The sequence below is a fragment of the Gymnoscopelus braueri genome (assembly GCF_963280865.1).
Source record: "Gymnoscopelus braueri genome assembly, chromosome: 14".
Taxonomy (NCBI): Eukaryota; Metazoa; Chordata; class Actinopteri; order Myctophiformes; family Myctophidae; genus Gymnoscopelus; species Gymnoscopelus braueri.
In genome coordinates, this window is record NC_137619.1 from 15,852,165 (window position 1) to 15,875,832 (window position 23,668).

At 43.2% G+C, this 23,668-nt stretch overlaps 1 protein-coding gene across 2 annotated transcripts; it reads left to right on the forward strand.

The window, feature by feature from the left end:
* Positions 1-99: 99 nt before the first annotated feature.
* Positions 100-22,190, forward strand: mypn (myopalladin). Of its 2 annotated transcripts, XM_080449457.1 has the most exons (21): positions 100-288; positions 1,391-2,533; positions 8,273-8,448; positions 8,539-8,590; positions 8,715-9,183; positions 9,374-9,448; positions 10,215-10,356; positions 10,717-10,740; positions 11,390-11,506; positions 11,594-12,419; positions 13,274-14,581; positions 14,685-14,826; positions 15,321-15,398; positions 18,143-18,364; positions 18,564-18,713; positions 18,822-18,901; positions 19,585-19,714; positions 19,804-20,011; positions 20,186-20,351; positions 20,515-20,648; positions 21,067-22,190. In XM_080449457.1, the coding sequence occupies exons 2-21, from the start codon at positions 1,392-1,394 to the stop codon at positions 21,246-21,248; spliced, it is 5,823 nt and encodes a 1,940-aa protein (XP_080305583.1). In that variant the 5' UTR covers positions 100-288; position 1,391; the 3' UTR covers positions 21,249-22,190. The 2 variants fall into 2 exon arrangements, with proteins under 2 accessions (XP_080305583.1, XP_080305584.1); XM_080449458.1 differs by lacking the exon at positions 15,321-15,398.
* The last annotated feature ends 1,478 nt before the right edge of the window (positions 22,191-23,668 follow it).

A 23,668-nucleotide genomic window follows, 5' to 3' on the forward strand; every position in this document is an offset into this window, starting at 1 on the left:
AATAGGCTGGGATGCCACCCCGACACATGGGCCAGGCCAACCCCCCAAAATAACCTGAGGCTACTGCGCTGACAAATGCTGCTACTTTAACTGGTGGCAGGTTACCCTAGCTACTCTCCTCCATATTTCCTGTAAACTCAAAGGCTACTATAGGAAGGCTGGGCAGCTGCATGTGTACAGATTTCACAAGGTGTCCACCACCGGAAGACCGGAATCTCTCTCTTTGAGCACCGGTGCGCTCCAAGGATTTACCAGTCCTAGACGGGGCCAGCCGGGGTTATTTTGAAGGTAAAACACACCATGCCCCCGTTTCTTGTTGGTAGTCGTGATGGCTGCCATTTGGCTTGACCTACATGTCTGTCTACCCACAGATGCCTTTCTATTGACCCATCAGGCAAGCATGGACTTCTATTTGTCTTTGAAATGCTATGCTTTACACTTAACTGAATTAACTCAAACTGACATTGTGTAGTGCTGTGTTTAAACAGGGACCTGTTCATCTGTGTGGACTGTGACATAGTTTAATCTCGGTAAGCAATGTCCCATTAATAAACCTTTACTTATCTTTGTGTTCTTAGATTAACTGTTATGATTGCTCAAACTGTTATTACTCAGGGCAAGAATATGGAGGGGGTGGAGATTCTTTTTTCTGATTTTCTACATGTAAACTGACCCCTTGCTATTATTAGACATGACTTGGTGGGCTTGGGGGCTGTTTGCAAAGGATTAATGTGCACAACAGCTGCAGCTACAGGTCTGTTGGAAGGGCATCGCAGCCTCACTTAATTACGCTGATTTGAGTGTCAGTAGCATATGTGTACCATATCTCATTTCTGTATTCAAAAACTACACCAGGCTAGTGTCAAAAAGTTGTGTAAAGACTGACATTTTTGTCTGAGATGGAAAGGGAAGAGCTGTACTCGCCTGAATCTGATGACAGTGAATGAAACTGATATCCTGTTGAGGCCGCAAGGCAGTTTAAAAGTTGTGTTTGAATTTAGTCAATGACTAATTTCAAACATAACTGTGGGGCTGGTTTTAAGTTAATTTTGGTCATTGTTACATCTTTAGACAATGCTATACGTTTTATATACCTAGGTTCAATAGCAATGTTTAACACTTGATTATTTTAACTTAACAAATATTGGGTATCTGTTGAAATGATGGAGTGGACATAGACTTACTGTAGCAATGTGCATTTTTGAGTAAACTGTAAGTATCGAGTATGGGTTGTTTCTAAGCTGCAGCAGATATAATAGGAAAGGTAGACATTCATTAAACCAATGTATTGAAACTACTGAAATGTTAACTGATAGACCCCAGGTGCACATTAGATGTAGTGTTTCCCATAATCCTGTGTGAATGAAACTTTTTCATTTTTGGCTCACAGCATGCAAGAGAACATTGACCAGTCGCCGTCGTTGTCTCAGCTCCTGAGAGAGAGCTACCTGGCCGAGGCCAGAGCTCAGCAGCGTCACAGTGAAATGAGCCGATCGGACTCATCTTCCTCACGCCGTCTGGTCTACGGACCCCTCAAAGGCAAGGGTGAGGACCGCGTGGGCCTCGAAGACACCCAGTTCCCAGACCTGTCTGCCTTCCTTAGCCAAGAGGAGCTGGATGAGAGTGTTAACCTCGCCCGCCAGGCCATAGGACATGATCCCCGCGAGGACAGGTCAGAGGTCACGGCCCAGGTCGTACCCTCAGGGGCCCCATCCGACAACCCCTCAGACACCTCCTCTGTTGCGCCCTCCGCACGCCTCTCCGCTGCTTCGTCTTCCTTCTCCCCCGTTCCCCTTGCTGACTCCTCTGCCCCCCCCTCTGCCAACCTTTTGGGCACATCCTCTACCCAGCCGCCCCCTGAAATTAAAGAACTACCGCAGGCACACACCACATTCTCAGCAGACAGAAAGATGCACCACAAAGGCTCCACGCAGCACGACGGCCCAGTAAGGAGCCACAGTGCCTCCAGTGATGGCTTCAATGACTTCAGCAGGTCATCGAGGAGTGCCCCGTACGGCCCAGAGACCCAGTCCAAGAAGGAGTTCCTCAACAAGGCCGCAGACTTCATAGAGGAGCTCTCCTCTCTCTTCAAGGCCAACAGCTCCAAAAGGGGGAAGCCGAGATCGTGCAAAGCCCACAGGAGTAGGGGCCAAAACAAGAACCAACATGATGGGGCTGTGTATCCCCTCGGCCCTGACGACAGGGAGCGCCCACTCGCTCCCCTGGAGCTGGAGGTGGACAGGCCCGGCCTGGCTGCCGTGAGCAGCCAGCCAGAGGTCCAGACAGAAGCAGGGACCGGGCGTGTGGAGTTCCCCTCGCAGGGCTGCAGGCTTCCTGAGGAGGAGCTGTGCAACTCTGCTTCCCCAGAAGAGATGGAGGCAGAAAGCGCCGTGCTGACACAGACGCCGTACTCAACAGATCCTGTCTGTGAACCCCCCTGCTTCATCCAGAAACTGAAAAGCAGGGAGGTTCTGGAGGGCAGTAAGGTCCAATTAGACTGCATTGTAACAGGACGCCCTGCGCCTGAAGTACGGTAAGGGGATCCCAAATAATATGTATGAAAAACTTTGAAGCACTAATTTGTTCATTTCCATTCAGATTGTTGTTTGAAGGATTGATTTCACCGGTGAATCCACTGGTCTTTTCCCTTTTCCCCCTTGTTTTCAAATTACTCTTTGGCTGTAGTTATTGTCTTCTGTGGATGGTCGGTCAGTCAGAGGTTTCTGTGCGTAAAGGAAGCAACAGGATTAATGATCTGATTTAGCTGCTTGTTGAGGTGGATATATGAGGAGAGGAGGGTGGGCTAAAGTATAATCAGACAAGTATTTTGTTGTATAGCAACTTCTTTTAGAATAGTACATTTAATGCACGTTATAAATAATAGTGTACTGTAGTATAGTACAATTACAAAAAAAGTACAAAAGACAAATTGTGGGCACCCGGGTGGGGCAGGGATAAAGGTTCTCCTACTGGTTGGTTGGGGCACCTGTTTAGCAGGGAGCAGAACTGGGAGGTAGTGTGTTCTTCTGCACGCATTATGCCCTCCTGGTGAAACTCCTGTAAGGTGAAAAGAAGCAGCTGGTGACTCCATGTGGATCAGATGAGACACATGGTTGTCCACACCCCCCCCAAGACCAAACAGTAGGGGTCAGCAGTGACAACTTAAAGGACTATATACTTATTGGTATAACTACTTAATTTTGAGAACATTTTAAAAGATATTTGGAGGGGGGGGGGGGGGAGTGATGAATCACTATATGCCATGTGCCTGTGTTGTTTTACCCTGTCTAGGGCGTTAAGCATCCATGATGCTGTATTATACTTCTTCTATAGCCAACATTTGTTCTGAGAAAGCACAAACAAAGCACAAAAGAGCACATGGAAATACTACATTTTATGATTTGGGGTTGCATAATACCTGTCTATAATCATCCAGTGTTACTCAAGACAGGCAGAGTGCTTTGAGAGGTGAAAGTTAAGACGAATGATGCGAGTGTCTTTCTTGAGAGATGAAGAGGGAGATGACAAGTGATGATAGTCAACAGCTGCCACTGAAGTGTGTGTGTGTGTGTGTGTGTGTGTGTGTGTGTGTGTGTGTGTGTGTGTGTGTGTGTGTGTGTGTGTGTGTGTGTGTGTGTGTGTGTGTGTGTGTGTGTGTGTGTGTGTGTGTGTGTGTGTGTGTGTGTGTGCGTGCGCGCGTGCGCGAACCACTTAAACCCCATAAACTAAACCCCCATATATAAATATATTATGTGTTTACTACAACATAGCTGATCTACAAGCTCAGTTGCATCGCGAAAGAGTAAACCATTTTAAATGATTTGAAGATTAGCCCGAAATAGAGTTTAAGTAGTTAAGGATCCTGTCATTGCTTATGGTTGCCATTGGCATTGTTGCTTTTCTACTCAAAAATGTACAGCAGAGCAGACTATATACTGTATCTGATCTCCTAGCTCAGCCTTAGACTGATTCTACAGTATCTACTGTACTGACAGTGTTATAATGCTACTAAGTCTATATGGTGCATTACATAACATGATGGTGATTCTAGTATGTCATTGTTATGTTGCCTTTCTCAAATAGGATAGTAAAGGTTTCAGTTTGATGTAGTTGAATGGAACTGAATTGAGCTGGAGCTGACGTGAAGTTAGAGTGTAGTGGGCATGGACCTGTTGATCCAACTGAACATTGTTCAGCCACTAATATATTCTTGTCCGGGGGGGAGAATATAGTGCTCGGCCATTTTTAGAAGGGACTGGCACTGGGCTGTAGTTGTGTCTGAGACTGATAATGGAATCGCCTGAGCTGTGGACGAAAATAATGAACATGCGATAGAAAGTGGTGAGATATATTGGACTTATTGTTGCTTGGTGGATATTCAGGATATGGTTTTAGTGTTCTGCTAGTGTTCTGCTTTCAGGCTCTTTAGATAATGTGTTGCTAATGGGTTGCCTTGCTTAGCTGGCTTGCACTTGAAGATGTTAAAGTGAGCATTATACAGAACCTAATGGCTCTTAGTTATTTGTTTCGGTTACATGTGGGCTTTGTCCTTTAGTGTGGGCCAATGTGCTAATCTGATTTGTCTTTATGTTCCCTTGGGGACACTGACTGACACTCACTGTGCGTGACTACTGTGTAACTTTGTTGGAGTTGGGTTCAAATCTCCTTTCAGTTTCCTGTGCACAGTATCATATCTGAAATGTTTTGCGGTGTTGGTGCGTCAGGGAATAATATTATGCATTGTCCAACTCTATGTTTAGCGCTGTGCGTATGCGATTGGGTCAACCCATCAGAGCTCTAGGCATCTCGGGGATCTCCTCTCTAGTACTGAACTCCAGAGGGAAAATAGCCCTGACAGGTGCAGAGAACAGGGTCTTTGCCACACAGATCAGCCGAAACCCCTCGACTACTCATGCTTTCAAATTAGACCTTTGCTCATTAGAAAATGACACACTCTGACCCAGAATATGAGACGGGACAGTCTAGTAATGTCGGCCGTATTGTGTCCAAGTGTCTGGACCAGCTCTTCAGTGTGGCTGTAGTGATTGCGTTGGGAAAGAGCACTTATAGGATACCAGATCAAGTGTTTTAACCCATTCAATCCGGGGACGCATCTGTGTGATTTTAGATTTGAGCTACAACCATTATTTATTATACTTTGGCTATTTTTGAAAAATCTTAAAAATCTGTGCAAATCTATGAATATATATATTTTTAAAGGGAACATTTAGAAGAACATGCTTCTGGGGGTCCTTGGAACAAAATATTTTCAGATGGGAGTCTGCAGCCAAATACATATCATTTTTGGGGTCCTTGACATGAAAAAGTTTGAGAACCACTGATATAGCAACATACGTTTTTTCAGAAAACTGTTAGAAGACATTTGTAGATGCGTTCCCAGATTTAATGGGTTAATACTAGGATCAATTCTTCTCCAAAGGGCAGTCAAGTGGAGCAGAACCCCAATCGGGAAATAGCCAAATAGGCCAACCTTTTTGACTGATTGAGTAAGATACTGTCCAATAATGGTCTGGTGTAAATTGCTTTACTAGACCAAATGTACTGCCTGTGCTTGCAATTCACTATGTGGGACATCATGTATGAATATTTTTCAATACAGGATTTGATTTGGTGCATTGCTCTCAGACCACAGTTGAAGTAAATACAGAGTGAAATATATAAAATGTAAAGAAAAAAAATAGTGTATGGCTGACATATTAAGTAGTGTATGGCTGACATATTCCCCCATACATACAAAAGGTTAAGTTGTTTATGGGTTCATTTCAAAATTACTTACAATTTGATTGATGCACAGGCTTGATGAAAGCAACGTGTGACATTGGATGATGTATAGTGACTGCTGTCCAGATCAGCATGTCAACTCATTCCTGCTCTTTTATTGGGTCTATTTTATATAGCAGCATGGTCTCATTTACTCAGAATAGATCTACTTAGACTTAGAGCCTGCTGCATAGGTCACCAGTCATATCAGAGACAGTGAGAGGGCTACTAGTAAGATTCGTTTGCAAATTGATAGTTTTAGTGGGGAGCTAAATGTCAGACTGTGGTCAAGTGGTAATTCATGTGCTCTCAAATCCAGGGCAACGTAAATTGGCTGCAGCTTAAACATTACAAGAAACTTTAACCTATATTGAAGATTGCATGGGTAAAACCTGCAGTGCTCAGACAAGAGATTAATACATATTTTTGAGCCTTTGGAACTTTCATGTATTAGACTAATCGAAAGACTAATTTGCTTTAAGTTGCAAAGTCTCTAAGCCAACAGAAGGACCCTGACGTGCCTGACCCCAATAGGATACTGTGCATTCAAAGTACAAAAACTAGCCTTTCCCCATATTAGTGATTCTCAACATGATTTCAATGTCCAGGACCCAAAAGTGGGTGGATTTAAGATATTCTGACAGACAAATGCCTCAGTTCTGAAGTAAAAGGTATTCCCAGTGCTGCAAGTGTGGCTGGAATTCTTTGATCTTACTCCTTCACCTTTTGAGTATGTGGAGTTGTACCAGAACTCTATTGTGACAGGGTGCCACACAAAGAACAACTTTAAAGGACAACTTCACCCATTTTCAACCTATCTTCATATAATAATAATAGGTCCTCACTAATGCTCATGATAATATGGTACCATTTTTGTTTACTCACTCCATGTCTCAGAGGAGAGCTGTGGATAGTTCAGAAACCCGCCTACCAGTGACATCATCGATGGGGAATCCAAGCTAATAGAAACTGCAGGCTTTCTATTCCTGGAAAGTTACCATGATATAATGGAAGCCATTATTCACATGGTAATAAAAGTTTTTAAATCTTGTTTGAAAAAAATATGTGCCTAACGATGATGTCACTGGTAGGCGAGTTTCTGAACTGTCCACAGCCGTCCTATGAGACACAAACTTAGGAGAAAAAAACACTGTAATTTTATCATGAGCATTAGTGAAAATCGTTGAAAATGGGTAAAGTCGTCCTTTAACCATTTAACCCCTATATACTTCGTTGACCAGGGTCCCCCGGGGCTCTATAGTTAGCACCCACCTATTTTCCCTCTACACCAAATCTCTTGAAAAAAGCCATTATACAAGCTCACAACGCATCACGTTGCAAATGCATTGTGAGCTTGTAGATCTGCTATTTTCTTCTGATGTTTGTCTATTTCGGACGGATTTTCGCCTATTATGACATACCCAAAATATGGACGCTTGGGTATCAAGTGGTTAATAAATGAAAACTGTGACACTTCATTAGAAGCATCTGAAAACAACCACCAGTCATAGTAATAATAATAGGTTGTATGCTAAATCTGCACAACATCAACAGACTGTGGCGATCGACAGCCCATAAAACTGCATGAAGAGTTGGTGTTGCTTCTTGAGTTACAGGGACGGAGATATGCCCTTGCTCATCAAAACGTGTTCCTCTTGACCTGCATATAGCTCCACTAGGGAACTGAGGAAAGATGCCACACAAACCTGCCAGCTTCATAGTGACAGTGCATCATATGCGTCATGATGACACCGAAGACGAGTAGGGAGCTGGGATATGGAAGATCGACACTTCAGCCGTGTCCCAGTTTTGATTACAGTGTTGACTTATAAGACACCAAATAGAAGCAAAGGTATCACAGAAACATACAATGTTGGCTAAACCTGGGGTTATAATGAGATTTAAATGAAAAACAATTCTAGTGAGTAGGCTACTTTATATATTTTTATTATATTTTATATAAATCATTCATACATTTGTCATTATTGTGCACCAACATACAGTACATTCATATACTGAGTATTCATTATCATCAATGACCAAATTACAAATTGGTATCTATTCTGGACTGAAAATGATTGTCGACTATCCTTGCTGAAGAGTTGTGATTATAAAATCCCTGGTGTTAATTTCACGCTGCAAGTGTAAAATTGACAGTTTGAGTCAGTTTCTAATTTTTTCACTCTCAGAGTTTACAATTAAAAATGTTGGCATTTAGCAAACACACTAGCAGCAAGAAAAGAGAACAATGTAGTGCTTCAAAGAAACTAGGATACCAGGTAAACATCAAACCTAGCATCTGTCTGAACAACATGCAGTCTAAATAACATTCTTAGCATTTGAGGTCAAGCACACAGTATACATCTATCTAAATAAAATATGTGGAACAAGTAACCAACATATCTGCATAGAATAACTAGAATCTATCAAAGAAGCAACAGTACAATTACTAATGACAGCAGTTAATTTGTACTGTGTGGTTTACTCCCAGGTGGTTTTGTGAGGGAAAGGAGTTGGAGAACTGCCCAGATATTCAGATCCTCACCAATGGCGAGTTGCACTCCCTCATCATAGCAGAGGCTTTTGAGGAGGACACAGGACGCTACTCCTGCTTTGCTTCCAACTTCTATGGCACAGACTCCACATCAGCTGAGATCTACATCGAAGGTGACTGCACAGCAAAACCTGGAGTAAAACTCTGAGAATGTAAAGATGGATCCGTAAGGGTCTTATTATTATGCTTATTCTGTCTCACAGGTGCTTCTTCCAGTGAATCTGAAGGGGAACAGCACTTTGAACATGTACCCCAGTGAGTTGTAACTTGTTAGCGATAAAGCGTCATCACTTTTCACAACCCCCCACGTTTAAGAATTGGATTTCATGATGGTAACTGTAAGTTTAGACTCTCTGTCTTTCTGCAAATGTTTTCAAAGAGTGCAAAGAAAAACAGTGACCCCCGCCCAGACTAAACCTCTGGTGGCCAGCCTGACAGCCTCTGACGGAACTGAAGACTCCATACTTTCATCTCACACCGCACCGCCTGCTGAGGAACAGGCCCAGGAACCGTCCTGTCAGCCATCGGGCGAAGTGGCCACGGCGCCTCCGCAGCCCATCCAGGTAACGTTACAGAGCACGGTGCTTCCCGTACCAGAGCTCCCCGAAGCATTTGAGGTGACCACGCTACAACCTGCTGAGGACGACGCAACAGTCTTACCGGCCCAAGTTGTCCCTATGTCGTCACTGGGAGATTCAGAATTACTAGACATTCAGGAGGTTCCAGAACCTGACCCAGTTGCAGTCACACAACATCATGTACAGATGGCACCAGCACTGCCATTGACCCCAGTGGTGTCCTCCACTCTTTCTGTCCAGGTGGCTCCTACACACACAGCACTACCTGAGGTAGGACAGTTGCTGTTTGTCCTTTCAGTAGATATTTGTTTCTTTTGACATATACATAAATAAATAAATACATAATTATGATATGATATGATATGATATGATATGATATGATATTATACTTTATTGTGCTGGCTTTGTCAAGTGGCATTAGATTTGTGTTGCTATCAAGTTCATTGCATCTTTTCTTCAGAGTCAAAACTTGGACAACAGCTATTTTCAAGGGTTAGACGGGCGACCTCTCATGGCTGCACCAGTATTCACAAAGGTACAGTACACCATTACACTGTCTACCAACCACAATCTCTGTATGCCACAATAAGTCAATCTGAATGCGACTGTTACTGTGTTTATACGTATTGATTGATTGATTGATTGATTACTTTATTAACAGTTTGCAAACAGTACAGAAGTACAATTAAGCAAGGAATACAAAAAGGATAACACAAAGAAGCCTTGATGGCTTGTTTCCATTGTGTCGATTCAATACATAATCGAGACATACAAGAAACAAGACATTCAATACTAATCATTATCAATACTAGGAGAAATAAAAGGTATATATATATACAGAAGCGGCACGGGGGGGGGGGGGGGGGTACTCTCTGGTGGCAAGCGAGCAGACTTATCTGGGCCATGTTGTGAATTGTTGACAGGTGCTCTTTTATGGTAGATTTGAATGAATATAGGGAGTCGCACGCATATATGAATTGGTTTAATCTCCAAAAAAACATCCCAAAAGTAACTTTTGCCCAAAACATTGCTCAACTGGATAAATAATTTGTTAACCTCCACTTTTACAAACTGACTTTTATCACAATTAACTTTCTCATAGCTACAGCATATAGCAAGACTGCAGCTTTCTGCTCCACACTTTGTCCACTAGGTGGGGCTGCTTATCAAGCTCTTGTTTTTTTTCTGGTCTCTCCTGCATGTCCATGGCTGTTAAAATATTTACATTCTGTTTTTTGTTGTATTTAATGTAAATGCAAATACAATAAATCATGTTTTGCGCCACCTATTTCTCCCACCAGAGTCTGCAAGACCTCTTAGCATTGGAAAGCCAGCTGGTGGTGCTAGAGTGCCGTGTGAAGGGCGTGCCCTCACCTAAAGTAGAGTGGTATAGAGAAGGAACTCTCATAGAGGACTCTCCTGATTTTCGGATCCTACAGAAAAGTATGCACTACCATTTGATCATTTTATACACATGACAAATAACAGTTACACAATCGCCATCATGTAAATGCTAATTACCTTTGTATAACTATATGTGAGATTATCAAGAAATTGACTATTGATTATATACTTTGTACTTGAAACTGATATTATTTCAGTGCAGAAGAGGATGCATGTTATTCATAGTGACTGTATTTGTAGTTTAACTGTTTAGAATTGTACCAATATTTAAAGCTCTGTTCTGCACAGAACAGTGCAAGAAGTACTGCAGATCTGTTAAAATTTTAATGTTGAATACATTACATTGAACTGAAACTTCCATGTAATTTAATGACATTGGCTAATGTTTTCTTCTCACAGAGCCTAGATCCACGGCAGAATCAGGTACATATTATATATACTATAACTATAACGTGTCAAAAGCATAAGTGTTGACCCTCAAAGCAGCTACCCTGCTGTATGGTTCTCAAAGATTTTCACGTCAAGAACCCTCAAATTGATATATGTACTCCCATTTGAAAGGAGTTTGTGCCAGGGACCCCATAAGAGAATATTTGTCAACATAAAAATAGCAGATCTACAATCTCACAAAATAGGGCTTCAGTGTGAAGCACTTTGAGAAGCACTGTTGTATATGACTGTCCACTGTGTACATATTAGTCTACTGGAGTGTTTATAGCTCTTGGCTGAAGCTTCTCGTCTTCTTCTGAACATAAGCCAGGGCTGTACGTGTTTCCCTGCCTCTGCACCATATAAGGCAGCTTCTCAACCTGTGTCAAAGCACCAAGGCCAGATATCATTATAATCCATCAAAGCTCAGAAGCCTTTTCCCCACACATCCCTTATTCCCCTTGACTGGAATCTGCATCACTACTGCTGCTTTTGAAGAGTAAAACAATACATTTTTTGTGTTAGGATTGAGAATCTTCTCATATATCGTGGAAATAGAACATAATGCTGTAACATAATGCTATTGTATGATGTCAAATAAACTTAATCTGCTGATGATTATTGTCTTTTCTATCACCTCTAGAGGAAATTTGCACTTTGGTCATCGCTGAGGCCTTCCCGGAAGATTCAGGCATGTTTACGTGTACAGCAAGCAACAAGTATGGAACTGTGTCCAGTATCGCTGCGCTAAGGGTGAAAGGTACCATTTCTGCATCTTATCGCATTAAAAGATCAAATATTTCCCTGCAGAATCCTGAGTTCTGCATCTTTCTTTCTTTCCAATCAGGCAGTGGCAACAACAGCAAACACATGAAGACACTGAACAGTGGAAGAATGGACCTCAGCCAAATCCAGGAACCTTCCTTGTCAGACTTCACAGCTCCTGCTGCGAAGCCTCAGCCGGAGGCTGCTGGGACCAACAGCATGAAGCCCCATTCCAGCACGATCCGTTTAGACCCTCTCAGCTCCAGCACTGTACGCCTGGACCCTCTGAGCACCAGCACCCTCCGCCTGGACCCACACAGCTCCAGCATGCTGCGTCCTGATGCTGTCAGCGCCAGTGTACCCAGCTTGGACCCCCTGAGCCTCATCGGCAGCCCCCGTACGGCCTCTTACAGCTGCAGTGCCCCGCGCTTAGACCCTCTCTACCTGAGCACGTGCCAACAGGAGCTGCCGGGATCCAACGGAAGACACGTGGAGCCACAGGCTGGCGGAGAGCTTCCCTCTTATCTGAAACCCTTCTCTGGTTCACCGATGGCTGAGCCTCAGAGCTCCGGCCTCAAGGCCGAACTGGAAGTGTCCAGGCCCTCTTTGCCGACGTTATCTGACCTGGCTGCTGGCGGGGCTGCAAAAGTTAAGGTGGCCCCAAACCACCACAATGGGACCCCCTACGTGGTGGTGCCCCTTCCTGATCCTCCTGCCAACTCCTGCCTCAAGACAGGCAGTTCGATGAACCACAGAAATTCACGTCGTTCCAGCTCCAGGGTTGGCCTCCGTGTGCACTTCAGGTTACCTGAGGATGAGGAGGAGGATGAAGAAAGTGACACCAGTCAGTCTGATGACATGGCTCAGGCCAATAAAGGACCACCACCAGTTCTGACTAAACCCAAACTGTAAGTATAGCAAATAATTGTGATCCCTTCATGTGTAGATGGATTAACAGCTACAGTATGTTGACTGTCCAAAACACACTCAGAGTAGCACAAGGCAAAGTTTTATACATCACATTGTATAAACGTTTGTGTAGAATATAAACGATTATGTAGAATATGTCATATTACATATGGGTTATATAGATGTAATTAGTGTTACACTAAATGAGTTTGACTATGGGTGCTATATTTAGAAAAGCTGTACAGGTGGGAGGGCTCTCTTCTCTAAGGCTCCACAGTAGATGTAATCACAGTCGCATTTCAGTGTTGAATGCATTTGGACCTAAAACATGTGGACTTTTCGTCTCTCCAAAACAAAGGATGGCATTTTCTATTTGTAAGTTGAATTCCACAAATCTGTCATTGATAAATCATTGTTTAGCATTCACATATGCACATTATGTGAAATTGTGAATGATACTTTAATGACGAGTTGTTTATGTGGGACTGTAGGTTATAATATCATACATAGGAAGGATGACAAAGGTATACTTAACTGTGATTACATGTGCATGAAACAAGTGACGAAGCTCCTGTTTAGCCTGTAAGCTGAAAGTGTGTTTAGCTTGCACAGTGTAGTGTTCGGAAGGTGCAGTACTTGTTGGTAGTCCATAAAAGGGAAGATAATTCTTCATTCCACTTGAGGCTCATTCTTTCTGGGGGAGATGTACAGTATGTGCTGTCATTTACAGTATACACTGTATGAAATGCACACACAGACCTCTGAACACGATACTCTTGCCCATTCACAGCACCTCTGCATTTTTTATATTTTGACTTTCCTTTCTCTATCCTTGAATCTAATTATTTGCCAGGGACCCGGCCCAGCTCCAGATCCTGCACAACCAGGTTCTTTTGGAGCAGCTGCAGGATACTGAACCCGCAACCCAAACCCAAACCCAGGTCCAGATTCCATCTCATGCCCAGGTCCAACCACAGACCCAGAGTCCTTCTGAGGCTGTATGCTGGTCACCCAGAATGCACCATGAAACACATCTCCAGCCCCACCATACCACCATGATTCCCCAACAGGCCCTCCGCCCTGCTCCCCCGCTGGCTACAGCTTCACCTGCACCTGCGCCCATACCTGCACCCATAGTTACACCCATACCTGCACCCATAGTTGCACCCATACCTGCACCCATAGTTGCATCCATACCTGCACCCATGGCCACTCCTGCTCCACCCGCACCCATGCCTGAACCCATATCACCCCGACCCATGTCCACCCCCATACCCACACCCACTGTCACATCCTCACTGGTCTCCACTCCATCGCCCCTACTAAATACCACATTTGCACCTCTATTAAACACAATGCATCTGGCCCCTATGAGCACGCTTCCATCTTCACCGCAGCTGAAGACGGCCCCGCTGATGTCAGCCCCTCCACCTGCCCCTCAGCTGAACACAGCCCCTACTCCTTTGTTCAGCACAGCACCTGTAACCCAGATGAATACCATCCATGCGTCCCACTTCAATCTGACCCCTTCATCCCTTTCCAGAACCGTGGCCTCGCCTCATTTCAGCTCTCCTCTTACGCCTCAGGTCAGTGCAGTCCACACGGACTCCTTCAGCTCCAGCTTCGTCTCCTCTCCAAGTCACACGTCCGCCTTACAGCAGATCACCTCCCCTACTCCACTGCTGCGGAGCACCCATGCCTCCCTGATGAACCTGGCCCCCACCTCCCAGAGCTTCAGCTACGCCAGGCCCAAGGAGTTCATTGCATCCCAGACGCTCTCGCCCATCAGGAGTCCATCGCCGACGGAGTCCCCGGTTCCCATGCTCCACGAGCTGGCTGCAGAGCTCAGCTCCTCCGCAGCCAGCTCCCCTACCATCCCCCCGTTCACCCCAACACCCAGGTTCTTCCCCACGCGAGTGCTGGGGTCTCCTACCAGTCCTCCATCCCTTGTGTCATCCCCCACCCTGCTGTCGGCTCCATACCTTCACTCTGTGTTTGCCTTTCGTACCCAGTCACCGCCCCAGGCCTCCTCTCCCACTTCCAGCAGCTCCACTCCCAGCCCCATACAGAACCCTGTGGCTTTCCTCAGCTCGGTGCTGCCGTCCCTCCCCACTGCGCACGCCACCAACTCAATGGGCTTACCCAAGCGCGCTCCATCAGTGTAAGCCCCTCCGCCACTTCCTGGATTACTGTGTGCCCCACGTCAGGTATGAGAAATGCAGCACGTTCCATTACAACGTTTTTTTTATTGCTGTTGTGTTCAGGCTACCTCAAGGCGTACTGAAGAAGACACAGAGACGCTTGTCGTCTGACGAAGAGCTCCGTGACAGTAGGGAGCAACTCCTCCAGGACATAGAGAAAAAGCTTCGGTTTAGGGATGATTCCCTCCGCTTCCCACAACAACAGGTACCACCACATAGTCTCCAATGCTGCAAGTGTTACTGAGTGGTTCAAACTGTGTGAATATGTAACTAAATGAATGATTAATGAGCTCCTGTGTTTGTTTTGGAGTAATACCAATGATTGATCTCCAAATTTCAAGTGCTTCAGTCCAGGTTTTAATAAGTAAAATTCTCTGTTGCCTTCCTAAAATATAACACTACGTGGGGTAGTAGAATGTGGTCAGATGGACACTGAGAGTAAGGAGCTATCTCTATCCAAGTGTGAGATCTACAGAGCTCCCATCATCGTTCCTTTCCCAATCATTCATTTATCATATTCATTCGTCTTGTGTCATCTTGTGTCTGTTCAATAACATTTCTATGGATCACACATGATCACTGATCCATGGTAATGAGTGAGCCTGCCTGTGTACTCATCTGTATATCAGTATTTGTGTGTGTGTGTGTTTGTGTGTGTGTCCATGCTTGTGTTCCTCATTCATCCCTATCCTCTCATAGAAGCTGAATTATGAGGTGAAAACAGGGAGCAGACCCCTTGGACCAAACAATCCTTCTACTGTCTTTAACTATGAAGAGGTACAAGGACCTTCCTCCATCCCAAGCACTGTATTGTTTAAGTTCATGATTCCAGTATTGCCAGTATTACACAATTCAGTTACTCATATAGTAATTTAATACATTATAATGTTTATACCTAATGTCGCATTCAAGCTTTTTGTTAACTAATATATATTATGCATGAATAATCCCCCCAAAACATATCCCATAGTTAAAGTTGGTCCAGAGATGGTTATGATATCTAATGATGTTGCTAATACGAGACACGTATTTATCATTGAATTTCAACCAATTAATCATTCAATTAATTAATCAATTGAAGAATTCCCCACTGACGCTTGCAGCCTTTATTACCCTTGAATCCTCTCAGCAAACCAATATAACATCCCAGAACAATAGGTCATCATTATATGCCCATTCCTGATAAAACTGAGCTCTGGAGAACTTTTACAATTTCCAAGCATATTTGCCTCGCTGATATCCAGTACTTAGTTTCATGCAGTTGTGTTGCTATCCAGGTGGCCTTTTGTTATGAATTGTTAAATCAAACTAGTGCGATGCCCGTCGGAACGCATGCGCCTCCAGTTTTGCAATACCCATTGTCAGAGTACTTAATGCAGTAACCATTACCATAGTACCAATATTCCATCATATTGATGACATCTGGGATCTCCATATATGGGGATTTAAGGATTCATAGATAGAGGACCGCTGATCCGACTGACTTCACACCGGGCTCCGCACCCCCTCAGCGATACAAACACCATGTTTGAAGTCGATCTGTTGAACCGTTCTCGAGATATGTGATGGAGAGACAAACATCAAACGCACGCAGGCACTCAGAGATTACATGCATTTATAGAGAGAAGATAAGATTGAAATGTCTTCGCTAATCACATGTTCTATAACACAAGAGCATTCAATGCAGGCTTTTGGGTTAAGCTCACACTGTATCCCTGTTCTCTGTTTTACCCTCAGCTGCATTTTCAATATATACCAAGGTGGACTAATTTATATTTTGTTACATGAACGTTTTGCTTGACAAAAATGAAATGTCTTTCAAATGAAAATACAGCATTTTTGATAACACTTGACAAATGCCTTCCCATTATCAATGTTATCGAGTGGTTTAAAGCCACAATCTGTATCTTAATTTGAAGATATAAGTTTGAGATTGTCGCTTTAAAAGAATATTGTAGGCTGTCCGGGTGGCACAGCGGTAAAGTTCCTGCCCACCACGATGAATACTGGAGTCTGAGTCCTCCATGATGCCTCCGGCTTGGCCCGGTGCTTCCACGAACATAATTGGCCATGTTCGTGGGTGGGGAAGCCAGGTGGGAAGGGGGCGATCTCTGTCGCTGCACTAACAACTCCTACAGGTTGTTCAAGGCTCTGGGCGGGATAGCATGTTCCTCAGCATGCTTTACGCCTTCCCAGTCAGGTGAAAAGAAGCGGCTGGTGACTTCATGTGAATCGGAGGAGACACTTGGTTGTCGACACCCTTCCCAGACCAAACAGTAGGGGTTAGCAGTGACAGGGTCTATATACACATGGGGAAGAATTGGCATAATACCAAATTTGGGAGAGAAAAAAGATTAATCGACGACTTCAGCCTTTATCAACTGATCTTCATATAATTGGTCCTCACTAATGCTCATGATACGGTAATATGATACCACTTTTGTCTACTCGGTCTGGGTTTCAGAGGAGGGCTGTGGACAGTTTAGAAACCCGCCTACCAAGGGGGCACGGTGGCACAGTCGGTAGTGCTGTCGCCTCACAGCTAGAAGGTCCTGGGTTTGATTCCCGCAGGGGACGCTGTGGGCGCTGGGGGCGTGTTCTCTCCTCCGCGTCATCAGTGCCCATACCCTAGGTGGGGTTGGCGAAAGGGCCTTTCTGTGTGGAGTTTGTATGTTCTCCCCGTGTCTCCTAGGGTAGGTACCCTCACAAAAACATGCAGTAATCCTGGTCACTATACTGCCTCCCCCTGGCCAGCCGGGGCGCCTGATGGAGGGGAAGGGAACTGGTTGGAATAACGTGTTCCTTCCACGCGCTACGTCCAACCAGGGAAACTCTCCCCTGTCAGGTGACAAGAAGGTCAGTTGGCTCTCATGCATTGAAGGAGGCATGAGCTCGGCCCTGGCCTCCCTAGGTTGGCAGAGGGAAGGTAGTGCCCAGGATTACATAGACAATTAGCACTGGGTGTAAAAAATAGGGTTACAAAATCGCGGGATAAAAATTTAAGTAAAAAAAAAAGAAACCCGCCTACCAGTGACATCATCGTTAGGCAGGGTTTCTTTTTTTCAAACAAGATTTACATTTTTTCTTTATTCTTTTGTATTAACGTGAGATCAATGGCTTCCATTATAGCATGCCAACTTTCCAGGAAAGCCTGCCGTATCTATTAGCTTGGATTCCCCATTGATGATGTCACTGGTAGACGGGTATCTGAACTGTGCACAGCCCTCCTCTGAGACACAGACCAAGTAGAAAAATTGAGTACCAATTATATGAAGATTAAAAATGGCTGAAGTCGTCCTTTAAGATTAAAATAATATTGTGAAATGGAATATAAATGCCCCCCCCCCCCCCTCTCCAAGGGCATGTTTCTAGTGTGTTGGCACACAGATAATGTTTGCATGTTATGATGGTATCCATACATTAGTACTTTAGTCGAGCTCTCAAAATACAAAGACATGGTCCTCTAGTAATGTGACATTCAGCATGGCGATTACATTTATATAGTGGGCTTTCTGTTCTAGGAGTACAGAGTGTCCAACTTTGAGCAGAGGCTAATGAGTGAGATAGAATATCGCTTGGAGCGCATGCCAGTGGAGGAGTCTGATGATGAGGTGCAGCATGCTGAAGTCCCCACAGGGAAGTGCATCGCACCCATATTTGACAAGAAGCTGAAGAACTTCAGAGCAATGGAAGGTGTGCCTGTCACGTTCTCCTGTAAAGTAGTGGGGATCCCAATACCAAAGGTGAGGATGAGGTCAACATCTTGATATGAATTATTTAATAATTGTATGCGCCTGGACCGCTAGGCCACGGGCAATCTTCATGTCTCTTGATCCTGATCAATCTCCTTCAAAATGTCGTTTCTTTGCATCAACTGGCTAAAATAAAATAAAATAAAATAAATGATTGGCCTTCATCGTTATCGTGCGTTTTTCTCTTCAGGTGTACTGGTTCAAAGACGGTAAGCAAATCTTGAGGAGGAATGTGCATTACAAGAAGATCAGAGAGGGGGACGGGACGTGTGCCTTGTACATAGAATCCACCACCAACGACGACGACGGCAACTACACCGTCATGGCAGGAAATCCCCAAGTAAAAACCTCACACTCCACTTCCTGTGTGCTTCCCAGCTTCCCTCTTTTTTTTTTGTTGCTCAACTGCCAAGTCTGATCATCAGCTGTTTGTTTGATTTCCTACCAGGGACGAATCAGCTGCTCTGGACATTTGATCATCCAAACGGGTCCCCCCCGAAACCGAATGACGCCTATTAACTCTCAGAGGTGAGCAGGACTGAGTGTGTGCAGGACTGAGTGTGTGCAGTATTGTGTTCTGCAGACGTACGGTATGGACGAATCGTCCAGGACGATACATCTGCAGCATGGATGCACATGCAGGACAATCCAAGGTTGAGTCCACATTGTCCTTTCCATGTTTGTGACACCAGTGGATGGTGTAAATTAACTAAGTACATTTACTCAAGTACTGTACTTAAGTAACATTTTGAGGAGGCAAATATTGTACTTTTACTCCACAACAATTATTTGAAAACTTTAGTTACTTTGCAGGTATATAAATTATTACATTATAAAACATACATTAACCACTTTAGCCCTATTTTATACCTAGGCTATTTGAAAATAGCCGATATACAAGCTCACAACGCGTCGCATTGCGACGCGTTGTGAGCTTGAATATCTGCTATTTTCAAACTTTTTAGTACTTTTTTACTCTAAGTACATTTTGGCACCAATACTTATGTACTTTTACTCAAGTATTTTTTTTATTCTGGACTTTTATTTGTAACAGAGTACTTCTACATTGCAGTATTGATACTTTTAAAACATTTGAGTACTTTTTCCACCACTGTGTTTGTCACTGGAAAAGCATCATAGCGACAAACAGGGGTTAATGATCAGTGTCTGTGTCCAAGTAATGTGTTCAGCTAACCATTTCCTGGTTACAGGGTACGAGCCCGTATACAGGAAGTCGAGGAGGGAGAGCAAGCGCAGGAGCGGTTCTTTCGACCTCACTTCCTCCAGGCTCCAGGTGACATGCTTGTCCATGAAGGAAGACTGTGTAGACTCGACTGTAAGGTAGGTGGCAGGTGAAATGAGGCCCATGGAATGTTATGTCAATGTCTTTAGTGGAAGTGCTGTTTATTCCCGCCGTTCTGTTTCTGCAGGTGAATGGTCTTCCTAACCCTGAGCTGATGTGGTTGGTCAATGGGAGGCCAATCTATCCAGACCTTTGTCACAGGATGATGGTGCGGGAGAATGGTATCCATTCGCTGGTCATTGACCCTGCGACACAGAATGATGCCGGCACCTATACCTGCATTGCAAGTAATAAAGCAGGACAGAGCTCTTTCTGTCTAGAACTCAAAGTCGCAGGTAAGGACTTCCTCATACTTTACTGTATATACAGTAGTGTATATATCTCTAATAATAATACTACTACCGTATAGAATAGCTTTTAGATTATGAGATCATAAAGAATTAGCCACAATAACATTATAGTACTCTGTGTTGTACAAAATAGAGTAATTTCAGTTGTGTCCACTTTAGAGAGAGAAATGAAACAGGCTCCTCTGTTTGTGGAGAAGCTGCAGAACACAGGCATCCCAGAGGGCAGCCCTGTCAGGCTGGAGTGTCGGGTGGTAGGCATGCCCCCTCCCATTATCTTCTGGAAGAAAGACAATGACACCATTCCTAAAGCCACAGACAGAATCAGGTTAGAGACCAGAGTTTAACATCATCGGGAACTTTTGTTTTACTTTTGCACGCAATATACATTGCATAAGTACCCAGAGCTGGCAAGTCATGTTAGAATGACTTCTACTTATAAGTATTTATACTTATAATCTGAGGCATGTGTGAATGTGTATTTATTTCAGCATGCACCAGGATCCTACTGGATATGTGTGTCTCGTTATCCAGCCAACCAGGAAAGAGGATGCTGGCTGGTTCACAGTGTCAGCTAAAAATGAGGCTGGAATTGTATCTTGCACGTGCAGACTAGACATATATGGTAATGTGTAAAGAATAAATCTCTCGGCAGCCACGGTTGCCATCTCTCCACTTGCTTACACAGTAAAATCCTCAGTGTTAATTAATTCGGATGGACCATAGACAATATCATAGGCAATATCCAACAGTTTGATTGTTACTACCAAGAGAAATACTGAGATTTAGTTTAACTCTCAGTGACCCTTACGGGTCAATTTTTGAGTTAAATGTTCACAGTACAAGATGTTTACTGTCACATGCATGCGTACAATAAAACTGGTACCAACATTGCAGGCAAAAGTGTCCATAGGCTGAATAACACTCAGGAATTTGCTGTGTATGTACTTAGAATCTGTCTAAAATATCATGTCAAATAATCATGTAGCCAAGTGGTGATCATCAATCTGCTTAAAAGTCTTGTTGTCTGTGTCGACCTGCAGCTCAATGGCATCAGAGCGTCCACATGCCTGTGAAGAAGGCTCCTCATCGCGCGGGCAGCCGCTACGCGGCTCTGACAGGCCAGGGGCTGGACATCAGATCAGCTTTCCCCACGTCTGAGAGCAGCCCCATCCTGTTCTCCAGCTCACCTACGGAGGTGATGCTGGAGAGCGAGGAGCTGTGAGACCACCTTGGAAGCTGCAACACTGTGAATCTTTGCCACGGCAGAATCCTCAGAGGTCTCTTGAGAACGTAACGTCAAGGGTTTCTTTATTCCAAAAGCACTCCATATAATTTTTTTCTTATATTATTGAAATTATTGTTTCTTTATTGGCAAGCATCCATTTCATTCGAGTAAATGACAGTTGAGGTTCCTTTTCAAATGGTGGATAGAATGAAACTCTTGATGTGCTGTGTTCTTCATTTTGTGGTTAATTTACCTTTTGATTTGAGGTGGCGACTAAGGTGGATAAGAAAATGAAGAGCTTTCAGGATTATTGATCATATCCACGGTCACCATTTTGCTCAATGCAATATGTGAATATGGTCAATTGCCTCCAGCTTATTGTGTGATATGAGTGATGCATTTAAAGGGATAAACTCAAAATAGAATAACGGAAGTTATTGTCTCACCTGCTAGATGGCAAAGCTATCGGAACTGATTGTAGGTTAGTCACCATTCCTATTTATTTGTGTCATTTGAAGAGTGTTATTCACATACAAAAATAAAAATAACAAAAAGATAGACAGGTTTGCAAAGTCTTAGTTCACAAGCCACTGGTGGAGTTGAATTCGTTTTTTGTCCCCTCTTTTTTTTCTATACATGTTTTTGTGTTTTGGTTGTTGCTGAATGTTTGACAAAATATTTCATTTTATGTTATATTCAACAGTACATCTGCTCTTAAACTGTAGTTACTCTCGATGCGGTACTTGTACCATATATTTTTTTGCAAAACATATAAGTATATTATACCAGTGCCTGCCGATAATGATGGTGTGTTTGAAAGTTTATATGAAAGGATTTATAAATTATTGTTTAAGGATTTATAAATTATTGTTATTAATGATTATTAATAATCAAGTATAAACAAAAGATTAATATAAGTAAAGACATTATTTTAGGATACTGATCGTTGTTTTATTGTGCCATTTAGAACAGTTTCTTTCATTTGTTCTAAGGAATGCGGTTTTCTTTTTTGCTGAACATTTATTTTGTGAGAAATCTATGTAAATGGATCACATTTTTGCACCATGTTTTGGCTGAAGGAGATGCATTGCAGAATAACCAAAGTCACTTTTAAAGATGATATACTGTAGGTCTGTCTCTTTTTTTTTAGGTGAGGTCTTTGTCCTGCTAATGCTTAATTTATACTCTGTCGTACGACGGTGTGACTCGCCGAAAGTCACCCGGGTATTTTCGATGAATGACACTGTCTTATGATGAAGTATACGTTGGGCTTAATTCTGCTGTAAAGAGATGGGAAACTGGATAAGAATAACATAATGAGCTGCATTGGCCATACTTTTAAGTGAGTACAGTCTTTAGCCACTTTTAGGCTAATACTATGAGTTTCAATGTCAAAGCAGGCTTAATTGGTTTAGGGACACTGTGTCGAGTGAAATATTAGATGTTTTATGAGTATGACAGAACTTTGATTGAAACACATTACGAAACATCCAAGTCGGTATAAAAAAAAAATGTTTTGAAGCACATCTTGAGTTCATATAAAATTGCACAATGTAAAATAGTAGGTTGTTTTCTCAGAATAAAGTTATATTTATTCAAACTCAAAGTATTGTAATTATCTAGCTTAGTGTTTCTCAAACTTAATTCTCTACCATATGTTTTCAGCTTTCACCAGCACAAAACACTCTTCCTCATACTGACAATTGTTTAGTATTGCTGTCTTAGCCTCCCCACCCTTAACTGATTTTATGAACATATACATTGTTCATAACCAATATCAGACAAAAACAAAAGAAAATCTGAGTACCACAAAGGTAGTGTCCAATTTGAAAAACGGTGGTCTAGCTTAATCAGGTAGGTATAATTATCTGCATGGTGAATGGACATGACCTGATGTTTCTTTGATTTTATCACTGATGTTAACACAAACAAAAGATTAGGGCGGCCATAGCTGAGTGGTTAGTGAGCCCGCCTAGGGAGCCAGAGGCCCTGGTTGCCGCAGGTACGATTCCAGGCCACGCCAGCATATGTGTCGATGAAATTAAATTTGTCCCTGAGCAAGACTCTTAACCCCTAATTGCTCACAGGCCCTCATTGGAAACAAGCCCGCAAGGACTTTCATGAACGTCCTGTTAAAAGGAATTATCCTTACACTTTAATATGTAGTTTCAGTGGTGGAAGATGTACACAGATACTCATAGTTACTATATAGTAACTAAAGCTGTTAAAACATTGTAACAGTTGCCTCTGAGATGAAATTATACTTTATTTTTTTGTACGAAGTATCACAGGATGCCTGAAGAAGGTCTATTGACCGAAACTTTGCCTTAAGCCTTAATAAAAGTTGTTCTTATTGTGCAAGTGTAGACGGTGTGAGGGTCATTTAATTTTGTTCTATATGTATGAAGTATCAAAGA